Below are 17089 nucleotides of genomic sequence, written 5' to 3' on the forward strand. Positions count from 1 at the left end.
CCGCCAGGGCGTAGCGGAGCAGGAACTTGGGCGCATTTATTTGAAGTTTCTTCTTCCCTCTCTTCCTTAAGAGTTTAATTTCACCTGCTCTTATCAAAATATTAACAGCGCCCTGAAGCTGCTTGGCTTAACCTTCACATGTTCAGTGCCTGAGTTAGAAGGGACTTCAGGGAGTTGAAGCCATTTCCCTTGTTTTTACCGATCTGGGAAACTGACAGCGGGGGACCTGTGTGCTCCAGGTCACAGAGTGCGTTCGCGGAGTGACCACTGTCCGAGCCTTGCGTGTCCAGCCGGGCGCTTTAGATGTTCGCATCAACGTTTTGTGGGTGAGGGAAACCCAGGCAAGGGAGGCTCAGTGACCTGCCCGAGTCAACACAGCTCTATAGCGGACAGGTCTTGCGTCTCCGAGGCTGGACCTCTTTCGAGATGAATATTTCCTTCTCTGATCAGTTTTCCTACACTCAGAATTTTCTGTGGTTCTCGAGTCCCTCTCTTCTGAGTGCGGCATAGGTTGAATTTCGCGCATTTGTTCCGGTGGGTTTGATATCTGTGCGTCGCTGGCTCTGGAGAGGGCCATGCCAGGCTTATCCTTCTGGTGCGCCCGCGACGCGGGGGTGGGGGGGTGGGGATGGGTTGAGGGAGTGGGGGCTGGAATTTAGAGGCCCACCTTTGATGACACCTGCGCAGCTCCCCGGTCTGCCTCCACCCCTGGCTATTTGCAATTTTATTCCTCATCCCAACTGCAGCAAAGCAGAGGACGGCCAAATAGAGCCGATCCTGGAGCTCCGGGCTGGGAAGACGCACGGTGTTCGCCTCTCTAAGGCGTCGCGGGGCTGCGGACGGCCCTCTACCAAGGCAGGAGGCGCGGCAGCTGGAGAGGGGAGTCTGCACCAGGCATGGTTTCAAACTCTGTTGCGGTGTGGCCGCTTCATGCTTGTTAGACAAGGCAGGAGTCCATCTCCTCACAAGAAAGCACATTGCCTTTCACTTCTGCAAAACCTATTACCAACTGGTAATTATGACGAGTGAGTCTGGATAAGATCTCTCTCCTTTAGAATCTGTCTTTATGAGAGTCCTTTATTCCATCGGTCGTCCTACCTTTTGGTCTCAGGACTCCTTTACGTTACAAAAAATTATCAAAGAAGCCCGGCATGGTAGCTCACTCCTGTAATCCCAGCACTTTGGGAGGCCAAGGCGGTGGATCACTTGAGCCCAGGAGTTGCAGACCAGCCTGGCCAACATGGCGAGACCCTCGTCTGTACAAAAAAATAAAAAAAATTACCAGCGTGGGGACATGTGCCTGCAGTCCCAGCTACTCCAGAGACTGAGGTGGAAGGAAACCTTGAGCCTGGGAGTGGAGGCCAGTGAGGTGTGATTGTGCCACTGCACTCCAGCTTGGGTGAAAGAGCGAGACCCTATATCCAAAAAAAAAAAAAAAAAAAAAAAAAAAAGTATTGAAAACCTCAAAGACTTTTACTTTATGTGAATTAATGGAGAGAGTAGTAAAACACAACATAGCACACATTCCATTAGCCATCAGAGCAGTGACCTCATCACACACGTGTAGCCTCCAGAAAATTCTACAGTACCTTGTGAGAAAATGAGGGTGAAAGGAAAATATCTTAGTTTTATAAAAACAGTTTTGACCTTATAGACTCCCTGAAAGGCTCTTGGGGACACCCACAGGTCCGTGGACCATACTTTGAGAATTGCTGTTCTATTCTGTGGGCAAACTCTGTCTTACCCCCTGCGGAATTGGGAAGGCCAATCAGCGGCACACATGCTGTATGTCTGACCCACATGCTGTAAGGGCATTGTGGTTGGGTCCCTCAGTGGGTTGGGGTCTTGAGATTCTAGAGTGGAAGTCCTGGGATCCAGCCTGCAATCCAGTGCAGCAGCCCCTATAGGATTCTGCAGGACTGTAGCCTTGAGAGCTGGTTTGGTTTTCATGGTTGGTTAATCATTAGAGAGGTCTTCTGAGCCCAAATTGGCCCCTAGACACTGCAGGGTTTACCCTGAGCACCAGGCAGGTTGAGTCCCTTTCTTGTCAAACAGAACTCTTAGTGTTCTTTCCTATTCCTACCTGCTGCCTTTTTTTTTTTTTTTTTTTTGAGACAGAGTCTTGCTCTATCTGTCACCCAGGCTAGAGTGCAGTGATGCTACGTTGGCTCACTGCAACATCTGCCTCCAGGGTTCAAGTGATTCTCCTGCCTCAGCCTCCTGAGTAGCTGGGATTACAGGCGCCCACCACCAAGCCCGGCTAATTTTTGTATTTTTAGTAGAGATGGGGTTCCACTATCTTGAGCAGGCTGGTCTCGAACTCCTGACCTCATGATCCACCCGCCTCAGCCTCCCAAAGTGCTGGGATTATAGGCGTGAGCCACCGTGCCCAGCCTGATGCCTTTTATACTTGCTCTTTCTTCCCCCTGGAAAATTCTCCCCTCATTTATCCACAGGCTTGCTCCCTTACCTCCATCTGGCTTTGGCCCAAGTGTCTCTCAATGAGTTTCTTCCTGATTACTCTCGTAAAGGTGACATCAACTGCTGCCACCACTACCATCTGCCTTCCCTGCTTTATTTTTATTTATAGCACTTAATCACCATCTGATAAAAATTGTTGTTTATTGCTGCCCCTTCCCCTATGTCATCTTCATAAGGGTAGGGATTTTTGTCTGTTTTGTTTGCTTCTGCATCCCCAGTATCCAGAAGAGTGCCTTGCCATAGCAGATGCTCAAAAAATATTTGTTGAATGAAAAGGATAATGTAAAGCCAGCTTCATTGTGGCTGGTCTGCTGAAGAGTAATCTTGGAAAAGTGCAGTTATTGCAGGTCCAGGGATGCTAGGATGGGAGGAGCTGAGGGTGTGCTGGGTGTTACGGAGTTAGCTTGCAATATGCAGTTGTCATTGTGCCTTGTTCTTTTTCATTGGATGGACTACACAGGTGTCTGTTAAAATCTCAGTTTGATTCAGAAGCTTGTAGCTTCTGTGTCTCAGTCACCCATGGCCATGTTTTCTCTCTCTCTTTTTTCTTTTTTGAGACACAGTCCTGCTCTGTCACCCAGGATGGAGGGCAGTGTCGTGATCATAGCTCACTGTAACCTTCAACTCCAGGCCTCAAATGGTCCTCCTGCCTCAGCTTCCCAAAGTCTTGGGATTACAGGCATGAGCCACCATGCCTGGTTGTCTTTTCCTTCTGGGAACAGTTGCAACAAGTTAGAAGGGACATGTTAATAGTGGTTCAGTTTTTTTTTCTTTTAAACCACCCTAATGTTAAAATCTATGGCTTCTTCTAATTGCCATATATTTTAACAGTGAAATGGGGTAGTGAAGGATTTTTTTTTTTGTAGAGATAAATAGCCCTACCCTGAGGATATCAGTATGAGAGAGGCAGAGGCAGTTGCACCAGTACAGTAAGTGCAAGGGTCCAGGGGCTCGCCAGTGGGCAAAGTAAGGTAAAGAAGAGTCCTGAAGACTCTTCTTTCAGCCTGTGCCCTGCTGAAGACATGTCTGGTAGGGCAGGATCAGTGTTCCACAGGAATGGTTATTGGTGCACACAGTGGGAATCCGGGTGCCCTTTGGTCAGAACAGATCTGTAGGTATTGAAGAAATTGTACATGATAAGATTCATTTCTTTAAAAAACTCTTTTTGAGCTCCTATGTAGTAGTATATGGCAAGTATTTCAGTATTTGGGGATATGAAGGTGAATAAGATACAGCCCTTGGCATAAAAAAGCAGAAAAGCCCCTGAGCTGTGTTAACTTGAAAAGAGAAAATGGGAAAGGTGGCACCTGAGGATGTAACAAGGTCAGTGTGGTATTTATCTGGGCAATCATCTGGGATCGGGAAGATGAGCTGGACAGAGCCTTTCTAGATTTGGAATCAGGTGGTGCTCCTGAGCAACAATACAACTAGCAGGGTATTAACTGAAAAAAGATATGACTCTGAATCACAGGTAAAGTCTATTGCATGTTAAGGCTGCATAAATATGGCGTTTAAAAGCTTGGACTCAGGAGTCAGCCTACCTGTCCACCACTTAGCATGGGGCATGTTTTTGCTCCCACCACACCACTAAAACTGTTCTTGTCTGAGTCCCTAGTGACTTCAGTGTTGCTCAATCCAGAGGTCAGTTCTCAAATTCTTGATTTATTTGGCCTACCATCCACATTTAACCCACTTGCTTACTTTCTGCTCCTTGAAGTACTTTCTTCAATCGGCCTCCTACTCTTCTGATTTTCCCAGCAAACTTGCTGGCCACTTCTCATTCTCCCTTGCTAGCTGCTCTTCTTTCCCCAGACTTCTTAGGGTGAGAGGGCCCTGAGTCTATTCCTAGAACTTTTCTCCTGTGGACATCCTGTTGGAGACCTTGTCTAGTCCCATGGCTTTAAAGAACATCTACATGGTGATGATGCCCTCATCTTTATCTCTGACCCAGGCCTCTCCCAGGCTCCAGACTTACATATTCACCTACCACCTGGACCTTGGCACAGGTTGTGTGCTTGACATGTCAACTGCACAGATCCAAAACCAAATTTCTGACCTTCCCCTCTAATCCTGTTTCACCCCCGTCCTTCTCCATATCTGTTAATGATAACCTCATCCTTTCATCAGGAAGTCCTGTTTTCTTTCGTTTTTTTTTTTTAAAAATTTTGAGATAGGGTCTCACTCTGTTGCCCAGGCAGGAGTGCAGTGGTGCAGTCATAGCTCACTGCAGCCTCATCCTCCCAGGCTCAAACCATCTTCCTACCTCAACCTCCTAAGTAGCTGGGACTGGAGGTGCCTGCCACCATGCCCGGCTAATTTTTAAATATTTTGTAGAGACAGGGTCTTGCTATATTGTCCAGGCTGATCTCAAACTTTTGGGCTCAAGCTTCCCAAAGTGTTGGGATTACAGGCATGAGGCACCGTGCCGGCCAGCAAATCCTGTTTTCTAGACTACATCTGGAATTTGATCACTTCCCATCAATCCTGTCACTCCCACTCTGATTATTTTGGTAATGTCCTAACTGACCTACTTGTGTCTGCCCTCATCCCTCTATTCATCCCAGCCTCCAGGGCGAGCCTTTGAACACACTGTCAGCTGATGTCACTCCTCTCTCAAAAACCTGGGCTAGCTCCCATCTGAATCAGTTGAAAGCCTGAGCCCTTCCTGGGGCCTTTCCAGAGGCCCATCGACCCTGCATGGCTTGACCTCACTCACCTCTCTGACCTCTGCCTCCTGCTTTTCTGTTCAGCTATCCCTCTCTGTCGTGCTGGCCTCCTTGCTGGTCTTCCAGTACATGGAGGCCCTCCCTGCCTCAGGGCCTTTGCACTGCTGTTTCTGCCTCCTGGAGGGAATGCTCTTCTCTTAGATATCCCCATAGTGGGCCCCTCGTCTCCTTCATGGCAAGGCTTAGATGTCTTTCTAGACATTCAGTGACTTTTCTGGTCCCCCTACTTAAAATCACCCCTGCAACCCTGTGCCACAGTACTCACTGTCCCTTTTCCGGCTTACATGTTCTTTTTGTGGTTTTTGTTGTCAAATGATCCCTTATTGAAATGTTTTCCTTTGTGCTTCTTAACTAGCTGGGCATTCCACTGCACCATTGTTGATGTCATGAGTGTGGCAGCCATCAAGATTCAGCCCACAGACTGGGAAGTCCCCGGGATCTCTTTAATGGTTCCAGAAAACTTCTCTGGCTAAAGATTGGTGCTGCATCTGTTGAGCAACGTTGACGACCTCATCAAAAGTGATATTTCCACTGTGTTTAATGTTTTCCTGTTTCTTTCTATCTCTTGGTGGTTCCTTGAAGGCTTTGATGATCAGGGCAGAAGCAGAAGGCACCACCTCAATCTGGGCCTCTCTGTTCTGAATGGTCAGTTTCACTGTAGTCCTCAGACCCCTCCAGTCACTGGTTGGCTTGGCAATGTCATCACCAACCTTTTTTGGAGACAGACGCAGGGGGGCTGATCTTGGTGGCCAGCACAGATGAGGCATTGACTTCACCCCCGGTGCAACTCAGGTATACGACTTTGATCTCGTTAGGGTCCAACTTAGGCGGCATGGTCAAGTCGGCTGGTGTCAGATGAACCGAGATTTGGGACACTGGAAGAAAGTTACATCTTGGCCTCCTCCAGGCTGAAAGACTTAAAGCCAGCTTACATGTTCTCCACAGCAATTAGCACCAACAGGGAACTGTGTGTCACTCACTGTTGTATTCTCTGTGCCTAGAACAGTGTCTGGCACATGGTAGGCTCAGCAGAAATAATTGTGTTGAATGCAGGCAGTGGGACAGTCCAGGCGAAATGCCTAGGTGGAGCCTGGCACACAGTGAACAGCTGCTGTTAGCATCGGTACTGTCATTACATGGCTAGAGGCCAGATGTGTATGTGTGTGTGTGTGTGTGTGTGTGTGTGTGTTTAAATTTAATCAGTTTTCAGTGAAAAGATCATACAGTGACCTTATTTCTAGACCAGTAATAGTTGAAAAGGCAACAATAAATAAATAATAAAATGAAAATGGATGCATATTGAACAGACTGCTTCTGAAGAGAAATGCAGGTATTTTGAGGTAGGATGGGGACCTTAGGCAGATTAAGTGTATTGGATAAAAACGAACCAAAACCAAACCAAAACGAACCCCACCCCTCCATTGTCCTGCAGTATGGGTTTGGTTTTCCTGGGAATATATTTGTTTAACATGATGGTGTCCTGATAGATGACAATGAATCAGGTGTCCATGGGTTTAATAATAACATTTCAGCTTGTTTGCTGTGTCTCCCAGTTGGAAACTATGTAGAAGTTCTTGGGTAGACTGCCTGGACATTGTGTAATTAGATCTCTTATATAGGTCAGTGGTCCCCAGACATTTCATGAACCAGACCTCTAAATGAACAAATAAACTAAAATTACTCTTCAAAGGCTGCCTCTACCTATTTGTAGGTAATAATTCTTACCTGTTTACAATTAACCAAAGACATAACTGTCAATCTCAACTTTTGATTAGCATCTATTTTAGTTACCCAGTGTCTTCTACCCTTTTGATCTAATTCTAACCAACAGTGAGACATTTGATTGCTTAATTCACCTTAGCAGGCGTTCTTGGTAGATGTACAGTTTCCATTTCGTTTTTGAAGTATTTAAATAACCCCAGGGACCCTTATTACTGCATAAGAGGATGCCTAGGGGATGGGGACCCTGTACGTGATTCATCTGTTAATATTACTTCAACAATCAATGGTTTTTAAATTTTTTTTTTCTTTTTTGAGACAGCGTCTTGCTCTGTTGCCCAGGCTGGAGTGTAGTGGCGGGATCTTGGCTCACTGAAACCTCTGCCTCCCGGTTCAAGCGATTCTCCTGCCTCAGCCTCCTAAGTAGAGTAGCTGGGACTACAGGCGCTTGCCACCACGTCCGGCTAATTTTTGTCTTTTTAGTAGAGGCGGAGTTTCATCATGTTGGAAAGGCTTGAACTCCTGACCTCAAGTGATCCACCCTCCTCGGCCTCCCAAAGTGCTGGGATTATAGGCGTCAGCAACTGCGCTCGGCCTAAATTTTTTTTTTTTGAGATGGAGTCTCGCTCTGTCCCCTAGGCTGGAGTGAAGTGGTGCTATCTCTGCTCACTGCAACCTCCACCTCCTAGGTTCAAGCAATTCTCTTGCCTCAGCCTCCCAAATAGCTGGGACTACAGGCGCAGGCCACCACACCTGGCTAATTTTTTGTATTTTAGTAGAGACAGGGTTTCACCATGTTGCCCAGGCTGATCGCGAACTCCTGAGCTCAGGCAATCCCCCTGCCTTGTCCTCCCGAAGTGCTGGAATTACAGGCGTGAGCTACTATGCCTGGCCAATAAGGTGCCTTTCAGTAGAAGCACACATAAAACAAGGCTATGTATTGATCAGTTGATGAAAATGTTATGAACAAGAACTTAACCCTATGTTTCTCCTAGGAACAACAGTTTAGTATTTGCTAATTTTGTGGCAACTTTATAAAATATAACTACCATGAATAATAAGAATTGCCTGTAGATAGAAACTTCATGATCCAAGGGAAGCATGTTACTTAAAAGGCTGAAGTCAAATCCTTTAGTAAAGGGAATATGTTCCAAATATTTCTTTCTCCCTCCCTTCTTCCCTCCCTCCCTCTAGTCCTTCCTTCTCTCTCTCTTTCTTTCTTTTTCTGAGACAAAGTCTCATTCTGTTGTCCAGGCTGAAGCACAGTGGTGCGATCTGCAGACTCAACCTGATGGGCTCAAGCAATCCTCCCACCTCAGCCTCTTGAGTACTGGGACTACAGGCATGCACCACCATGCCTGACTAATTTTGGTATTTTTTGTAGAGATGGGGCTTTGCTGTGTTGCCCAGGCTGGTCTCAAACTCCTGAGCTCAAGTGATCTGCCCGCCTCAGCCTCTAAAGTACTGGGATTACAGGTGTGAGTCACCATGCCTGGCCGAAATATATATATTTTTTCTATAACCCTAGATTTTCACATTTCCGGCTTTCTTAATACATTGTTCTTGTCACTGGTATGTCTGCCATTTACACCTAATTCCTTGAGCACTGCACTTCTTTGTACAGTGCCTCTCAATAAGCAGATATGTTATAAATGCCAGTTGTTGAGGATGAGAGACACTCAGGGGCCAGGAGTGAAATGGCCTGGCTTCAGATGAACATGCACCGCTGCTCAGCATGTGCTACTGCTTGGAGAGAATCCATCCAGCAGAGATCATCCAGATCTCTGTGATTGAAACTGAAGGCTTTGTGAGAGAAATAAATGTGATCCACGTCCTAAAGGGACAAGAGCAAACTGTAAAATCATAGGCTCATCAGGACCCTAGTTTCAACCTTGGCGGTACATTGGGGTCACCAGGGGAGCTTTAAAAGTAGCATCTCTGTGGCCGGAGCAGTGGCTCACGCCTGTAATTCCAGCACTTTGGGAGGCTGAGGTGGGCGGATCACAAGGTCAGGAGTTTGAGACCAGCCTGGCCAATATGGTGAAACCCCGTCTCTACTAAAAATACAAAAATTAGCTGGGCGTGGTGGCGAGTGCCAGTAGTCCCAACTACTCAGGAGGCTGAGGCAGGAGAATTGCTTGAATCCGGGAGGCTGAGGTTGCAGTGAAGTGAGCCAGGATTGCGCCATTGCACTCCAGCCTGGGCAACAGAGTGAGACTCCGTCTCAAAAAAAAAAGTAGCATTTCTGAGTTCCACCTCCAGAGATTCTGATGTGATTGGTCTGGGGTGGGACCCAGGCACTGGACTTTCAAAAGCTTTGGGGGTGATTCCAGTGCATAGCCAGAGTTGAAGCCTCTGCCTTTGGGGATGTTGGTTTTGAGATCTGAAAGAGCAGGGATCATCAGGTCTGCCTGGGAGACAGTGGGCTTTTCAGGTGTCTCTTAGATGGTATCAGGTATATCCTTGGAGGCCCCTGAGACTCACTTCTTTAACTCTTGCCCAGTTCATTGCTAGGGCAGGCATGGCACAATCTCAAAACTGGTGACTGCTATTGCTTTCTCATCTTGGAATCAACATTTTGATTGAAAAGGGGGTCCCATCCCCTTTTGATTGAAAAGTTGAGTCTCATCCCAGACCAATCAGATCAGAATGTCTGGAGGTAGGACTCAGAGATGCTTCTTTTAAAGCTCCGCTGGTGATCCCAACATACAGCCAAGGTTGAAACTAGAGTCCTAATGAGCCCCTGACTTCATAATTTGCTCCTGTCTATTTAGGGCAATGGATTGTCCTGGCAGGTGAATCTACATGGACTCAAAAGTCTAAATTCTACTTTGATATCTTTTCTCTTGAAATGTGACTAATTCATTTCCTCTCACAGGTTCCTGACCATGCTTCTCCCCCATATTATACCTTGATGTTACCTCTTTTCTTTTCAGCAAAGCGAGTTGAATTCCTTCTTGTGGACCATTAAGCGAGACCCACCATCTTACTTCTTTGGCACAATCCATGTCCCGTACACCCGAGTTTGGGACTTCATCCCCGACAACTCTAAGGAGGCTTTCCTGCAGAGCAGCATTGTGTACTTTGAGTTGGATCTCACAGACCCCTATACCATCTCAGCTCTCACCAGCTGTCAGATGCTGCCACAGGGCGAGAACCTCCAAGATGTGCTCCCCAGGGACATCTACTGCCGCCTCAAGCGCCACCTGGAGTATGTCAAGCTCATGATGCCCTTGTGGATGACCCCAGACCAGCGCGGCAAGGGGCTCTATGCAGACTACCTCTTCAATGCTATTGCCGGAAACTGGGAGCGCAAGAGGCCTGTCTGGGTGATGCTCATGGTCAACTCCCTGACTGAAGTGGACATTAAGTCCCGTGGAGTGCCTGTCTTAGACCTGTTCCTTGCCCAGGAGGCTGAGCGGCTGAGGAAACAGACTGGGGCAGTGGAAAAGGTGGAAGAGCAGTGCCATCCATTGAATGGGTTGAACTTTTCACAGGTAAGACTCTCTTTGCATAAAAGACTTAGTGGCATTTGGTTGTATGGGTGAATCTGTTGAGTTTCAGGGCAGGTGATGGACCACGGGCACAGCTTGTCTAGAAATTGTCTTTGCTTAAAAATGCTTTTCCGGGGGTTAAAAAAAAAGCCAAGTGGTCAGTTATATCACTTATTTGAGTATTGCCAAGAAAAAAAACTTGTTTTTTTCTTATCATTCCAACAAATACTGTGTGCTTTTTTTTTTTTTTTTTTTTTTTTTTTTTTGGGACAGAGTCATTCCACCCAGGCTGGAGTGCAGTGGTGCGATCTCAGTTCACTGCAACCTCTGCTCTCTGGGTTCAAGCATTTCTCCTGTCTCAGCCTCCCTAGTAGCTGGGATTACAGGTGTGTGCTACCACGCCTGACTACTTTTTGTATTTTTAGTAGAGATGAGGTTTTGCCATGTTGGCCAGGCTGGTCTCGAACTCCTGACCTCAAGTGATCTGCCTGCCTCGGCCTCCCAAAGTGCTGGGATTAGAGGTGTGAGCCACTGTGCCTGGCCCATACTGTGTGCTTTTAAAATGCATTTTAGTTCAGATCCTTCATTAAAAAGCTGCTTTGAGACGTTGTGGACATGTGGATGCCACACTGGTTGTCACAGGGCATGGCCTGGTTTGAAAATGATACTGGCCATTGCTGTTTTAGGAGATAGCAGTCTCTTTGAGGTCACTACTGTCCCTCTTCAGGACACTGCCCCAGGACAGTTCCTTTCCTAGGCAGAGTTATGCTCTTCTTACCCCTGGTTTAAGGATCCTACCCCAGGGCATTGGAATTTAATTTGATGTTCAAGAAGTTGGTTCTTCAATTCTCATAAGTAGTACTTGATTAAAGTGCCGTGGTTTAGCTGTTTCCATAAAAGTTGTTTAAAGTGCATTAGACACTTCTGGAGACCAATGGGAGTCTTGCAATATGAAATAAAGTGTTCTTGTTTTGTAAATGTTCTCATTGGGTCACGTTGAGGTTTTGTTCCTCAGAATTTGAGATTACTGTTAATCCAAATAGCTCAGCCTTAGCAGATCTTGACATACTGAACTAAGGTTGTTATTTAAAAGGTGTAAGGACATGTAACAGTCGAAAAATAATGTTCCTGAGTTGATAACGATATCTTTAGGGAATTTATCTTGCTAAAATTCTATAATATTAATAAGTAATCAGATGCTATTCTATATGCTATAGTATTTGTTTGGCACACTAAGATTTATAGATAAGATAAGGGATCATTAATTGTCTGCATTGATCTCCTGGGAAAGATTTTCTTGCATTATTATGGAAACCCAAAGAGCCAATGTTATAACCTTTTCAATGTCTGCATTTAATATAATATTTTGAAAAAGAAAGGTGCTTTGATTTGAAGGCTTATTGATTTTGACCGAATGAATTTGAAATTGGTGAGCATTTTAACCTGAGCCAAAGCCTTCTTTCATACTCCCAATTGGGGAAAAAAAAGCTTGGAAGTAAAATATTAGCTCAAGCAAGGTATCTTTGAAGGAAGGTGTGCAACACTGTCTCTTTTTTCCTTTCTTTTTTTCTTATACTTTAAGTTCTAGGGTACATGTGCACAATGTGCAGGTTTGTTGCATATATATACATGCGCCATGTTGGTGTGCTGCACCCATTAGTTAATTAGTTACTTGTTAATTAGTTAATTAACTAGTAACTAATTAACTAATTAGTTAATTAGTTAATAGCTGCACCATTAGTTAATGGGGGAGGATAATGCTATCCCTCCCCCCTCCGCCTACCCCATGACAGGCCCTGGTGTGTGATGTTCCCCTTCCTGTGTCCAAGTGTTCTCATTGTTCAATTCCCACCTGTGAGTGAGAACATGCGGTGTTTGGTTTTTTGTCCTTGCGATAGTTTGCTGAGAATGATGGTTTCCAGCTTCATCCATGTCTCTACAAAGGACATGAACTCATCCTTTTTTATGGCTGCATAGTATTCCAAGGCATATATGTGCCACATTTTCTTAATCCAGTCTATCACTGATGGACAATTTCGGTTGGTTCCAAGTCTTTGCTATTGTGAATAGTGCCACAATAAACATATGTATGCATGTGCCTTTATAGCAGCATGATTTATAATCCTTTGGGTATATACCCAGTAATGGGATGGCTGGGCCAAATGGTATTTCTAGTTCTAGATCCTTGAGGAATTGCCACACTGTCTTCCACAATGGTTGAACTAGTTTACAGTCCCACCAACAGTGTAAAAGCGTTCCTATTTCTCCACATCCTCTCCAGCACCTGTTGTTTCCTGACTTTTTAATGATTGCCATTCTAACTGGTGTGAGATGATATCTCATTGTGGTTTTGATTTGCATTTCTCTGATGGCCAGTGATGATGAGCATTTGTTCATGTGTCTGTTGGCTGCAAAAATGTCTTCTTTTGAGAAGTGTCTGTTCATATCCTTTGCCCACTTTGTGATGGGGTTGTTTGTTTTTTTCTTGTAAATTTGTTTGAGTTCTTTGTAGATTCTGGATATTAGCCCTTTGTCAGATAAGTAGATTGCAAAAATTTTCTCCCATTCTGTAGGTTGCCTGTTCACTCTGATGGTAGTTTCTTTTGCTGTGCAGAAGCTCTTTAGTTTAATTAGATCCCATTTGTCAATTTTGGCTTTTGTTGCCCTTGCTTTTGGTGTTTTAGTCATGAAGTCCTTGCCCATGCCTATGTCCTGAATGGTATTGCCTAGGTTTTCTTCTAGGGTTTTTATGGTTTTAGGTCTAACATTTAAGTCTTTAATCCATCTTGAATTAATTTTTGTATAAGGTGTAAGGAAGGGATCCAGTTTCAGCTTTCTACATATGGCTAGCCAGCAACACTGTCTCTTAAGATAACGTATTTCAGAGATATTTTAGAGCACTATAATTATAGACTACAGTGTCACGTTGATTTTATAACACATTCTTAGGGTTTGTGTAGGTGTTTAAGATGTATAAACTAAATTTCTTATAAGACCTTGAGGTTAAGCTAGCAAGGTAGAGTTGTTTAAATTCAGGAGGAAAACATGACTTGTTCTTCAGAGTCTTTTCTTCATGTCACTTCCCCATGTTCATTTCTAGAGATAAACAGTAAAATACTCACAACCTGAGTATACAGCCCAGTGACTTTTTTTTTTGAGACTGAGTCTCACTCTGTTGCCCAGGCTGAAGTGTAATGGCACGATCTCAGCTCACTGCAGCCTCCGCCTCCCAGGTTGAAGCCATCCTCCTGTCTGGGATTACAGGCACCCGCCACCACGCCTGGCAAATTTTTGTATTTTTAGTAGAGATGGAGTTTCACCATGTTGGCCAGGCTAGTCTTGAACTTCTGGCCTCAAGCGATCTTCCTGCCTCAGTCTCCCAAAGTGCTGCGATTACAGGCGTGAGCCACCACACCTGGCCTCAGTGTATGACTTTCAACCATCACTTAACTTCTCTAAACTTTAGTTTTCTCATCTTTCCAATGGGGATAATAATACTTGCCCTACCATCCTGTTGTCAGAAGCAAAAAAAAAAGCAGGAAATTGGAAAGCACTTCATAAATAAGATATAAGCAGAAGGGAGTGAACATACAGTGCCTACTATGAGACAGTCCTCACTGATAATTTTATATTTAACTCTCAAACTTCTCAAGATGAGTGGTATCATTGATTTTGCAAAGGGAAATTGTTTTTCTTCTTGGTTTCCTATAGACAAAGATTTTTTTTCAAAGAAGTTAAAGGAAAAGAGGACAGAAGCATAAAACAGAAGGGCTAGCAGAGGTTGCAAATAAGAGGCATATGGGCTGAATCCGGCTTGCAGTTCTGTTTTATGTGGTTAGCATGATTTTTTTTCTTTTTTAATGACTAAGTTGACAATATTTAAAAATTGAGAAATACCATATGGAGAACAGCCTGGATTCTCTTGGGCGATGCTCCCACATAGCAGCAGTTGGCTGGACTGAGCACTGGCTGCCCCCTTTAGATGTGGCCAATATTGTCTTTCCAGTTTGGCCGCAGTCCCCACTCCTCCCTGTTACCTTTCACCTAGACATCTTGACTTCTTTTAACTCATCTGCCTGGCCCCTATAGGCCTTGTGGCTGTTGGTTTGTGGGGTGTAGGTCCCTGAATCTAACTGAAGTCTGGCAACAGGTTAGGACCCTGACACGGATGCCTGGATTTGATCTTGTCATCTCAGGGCAGACATCATCCTTGCCCCTCGGTATCGAATCAAGTTATGACTCCTGTTCTCCTTCACCTAAAGTTCATGCCTGCTTGGTACTGCCAGCTGCATTGGCATTCCCTATGTGAAGGAAGCACATAGCTTGGACCTGGAGGCTCAGCGGAGTGGGCTCAGCAGGGTGGTGTCTCACTTCTTCTCTGTCTGCACAGGTAGTTTCCCCTAGAGAAATGGTCTTGCTAAATCCCATCTCCATGTTCACACATCACCAGGCATCTATGGACAGGCTCCGGGCATAGGGAATTGCAATGCCTGCTCTGCCCATCTAAGCATAGGACTCTCCTGTCCACTTCCCCACCAAGTGATTGGACGTCGTGGTGGGGTGGGGCAGGAATCTGGGAAAGCTCCGGTCTCCTCAGCATGGAATCTGTCCTTTGGGACCCAGTCACATCTTGGCTTGGGCTCTTTTTTGTCATACCCCTAAGTGAACATGAATGTAGCCAACAGTTCTGGAGTTTCCCTCTGCTTTCCACATGCAAAGCCTGCATCTTTGGGCTTTCAGCATCCTAAGAGGCAGTTAGTTGGATGTAAAACTCCTTTTGCAAACCCCAGAGTTGACGCTGAGGTGCTCTTATTTGAATTGCTACTGTGCAAAGCATCACTTCTTTGTTATTGTTTACTCTTGCCAATAGATGGCACTAACATATTTCATATTTGCCTTTTTGGCTGTCATTCTTTTGTACTTTCCAGGAGGATGGTCACTGCCAGTTCTTGTTCTTCAGGACCCTAACAACTCACTCTCTCTTTTTTTTTCCCCACAATGCAACATTCAATAGTGGTTTGGGCTCAGTGGACATACTTCCAGATTGTATGAAACTGCAATTCTTGAGCTATAGTTTTGGGGTGTTGGAGAAGATGGGGACTTTATTCTTTGGAGCAAGTTGTCTTTAGTTTGGTCGGTCACCTAATAGAAGAAACAGATGGCTCCAGGATGATTCTCTGGAAAGGTCCAGGGCAGAGTGGAGTGGTGGAGGCAGCCCACTCTCCAGGAGCCCTGTGGTCTGACTGAGGAGGAAGGGCAAATTCCTAGAAGGATGCCACCTCTCTCAGCCTGTGGTTATTAAGGGCTAGGTGGATGCTGGAGGAGTGGGAGCTGGGGAGGTGCTAGCTGGCCTGAGGAAGACTCCTATGGAGGAAGGGGTCAGATTCTTTGAGGATGGGGTGGCCTGCCAGGCCTAAGGAGAGGATCCCGGGGATACCATGTGGTGCCTTGTTTTGTACTTTGCAGGTTTCTGCATATTCTCACATCAGTGCCGTGGGTCTTAATAACAACCCCTGGGGCTAGGAGGTCTCTGTTCCTAGAGGCCAAGGCAAGATTGTGGGGAGTCAGCCAGCAGAGGTCACTGGGGATGGTTTCCTGCTGGAATAACCTGAGAGAGGCCCATCTGGAAGCAGAGGGTGGGCTGGCCTGGGGTCACAGCAAGAGTTAGTGCAGGATAGGCCTAGGTTCTCAGATCTCCTGTTTCTAATCCAACTCTGCCTCTGAGTGTCATGCGGGACCCCTATTGACTTCAGTGGGGGTGGCACTAGGTTCAAAAGGCGGAAGAAGAGACCCAGAGCCAGCAAATGAGACACAGGGTTTATTGAGAGGACTGACTTACAGGGTGATCCAGTGGCAGTGGGCTGGACAGGAGAATCCCAATCGCTTGCAAAAAGCATGCAGTTGATAAATCACCTTCACTTAGCACCTGCTCCTACATGGCAATCCTCATTTAACTCAAAGCAAAGGGCCTCAATCCCTTGTGTGGTCCGTGTTCCACAGGATGGGCCAGGGGTTCACATGTTCCTTATAGACAAGGAATGAATCTCTGGATTCCTTAGCTCGGAATTCTGAACACACATTCTTCTTCTGAAGTTATTGCTGTCAGGTGCACCTACACTGAGTGCTGCCAACTGCCAGACTTAGAGGAGTAATTGGCTGAGGGATTCTGGCTTCCCCATCATAAATTCCAATAAAAGCAGGAGGTCTCATTAAAAAAAAATTGACTATGATGCTCATAGATGACTTTTCCACATTTTCCATGATCGATTTGGAAGTTGCTTGAAGATGGAGATCCTGACATTCTATTTTTCCTCGATAGTCTTGGTTTAAAATAAAGGCCTAGGAAAAATATGTGAACTCTCTGAAAGAGAACTCTTCCCTTTCTCGTCAGGAGATCGAGACCATCCTGGCTAACGTGGTGAAACCCCGTCTCTACTAAAAATACAAAAAATTAGCCAGGTGTGGTGGCGGGCGCCTGTTGTCCCAGCTACTCGGGAGGCTGAGGCAGGATAATCACTTGAACTCGGAGGGCAGAGGTTGCAGTGAGCCGAGATTGCGCCACTGCACTCCAGCCTGGGCATCAGAGCGAGACTCTGTCTCAAAAAGACAAAAAAAAAAAAAAAAAAAAAACTTGAATAGAGCCTTTCTAAGAGCTATGTAGATATAGAC

At 45.6% G+C, this 17089-nt stretch overlaps 1 protein-coding gene across 7 annotated transcripts in view; it reads left to right on the plus strand.

Annotated features, from left to right (window-relative positions):
• The window catches only part of TRABD2A (TraB domain containing 2A), a 59851-nt gene that overhangs the window by 645 nt on the left and 42117 nt on the right, over positions 1-17089 (plus strand). For all 7 annotated transcript variants that reach the window (XR_008624324.2, XR_008624325.2, XM_003816593.5 and 4 more), the window contains exon 2: positions 9863-10423. Coding sequence is in view for 5 of the 7 variants with exons in the window: in XM_003816593.5 (XP_003816641.1) it covers positions 9863-10423 (561 nt within the window). In the remaining 2 variants the exon portion in view is untranslated. The remainder of the gene's footprint in view (positions 1-9862; positions 10424-17089) is intronic.

Source organism: Pan paniscus, chromosome 12 (genome assembly GCF_029289425.2).
Source record: "Pan paniscus chromosome 12, NHGRI_mPanPan1-v2.0_pri, whole genome shotgun sequence".
Lineage (NCBI taxonomy): Eukaryota > Metazoa > Chordata > Mammalia > Primates > Hominidae > Pan > Pan paniscus.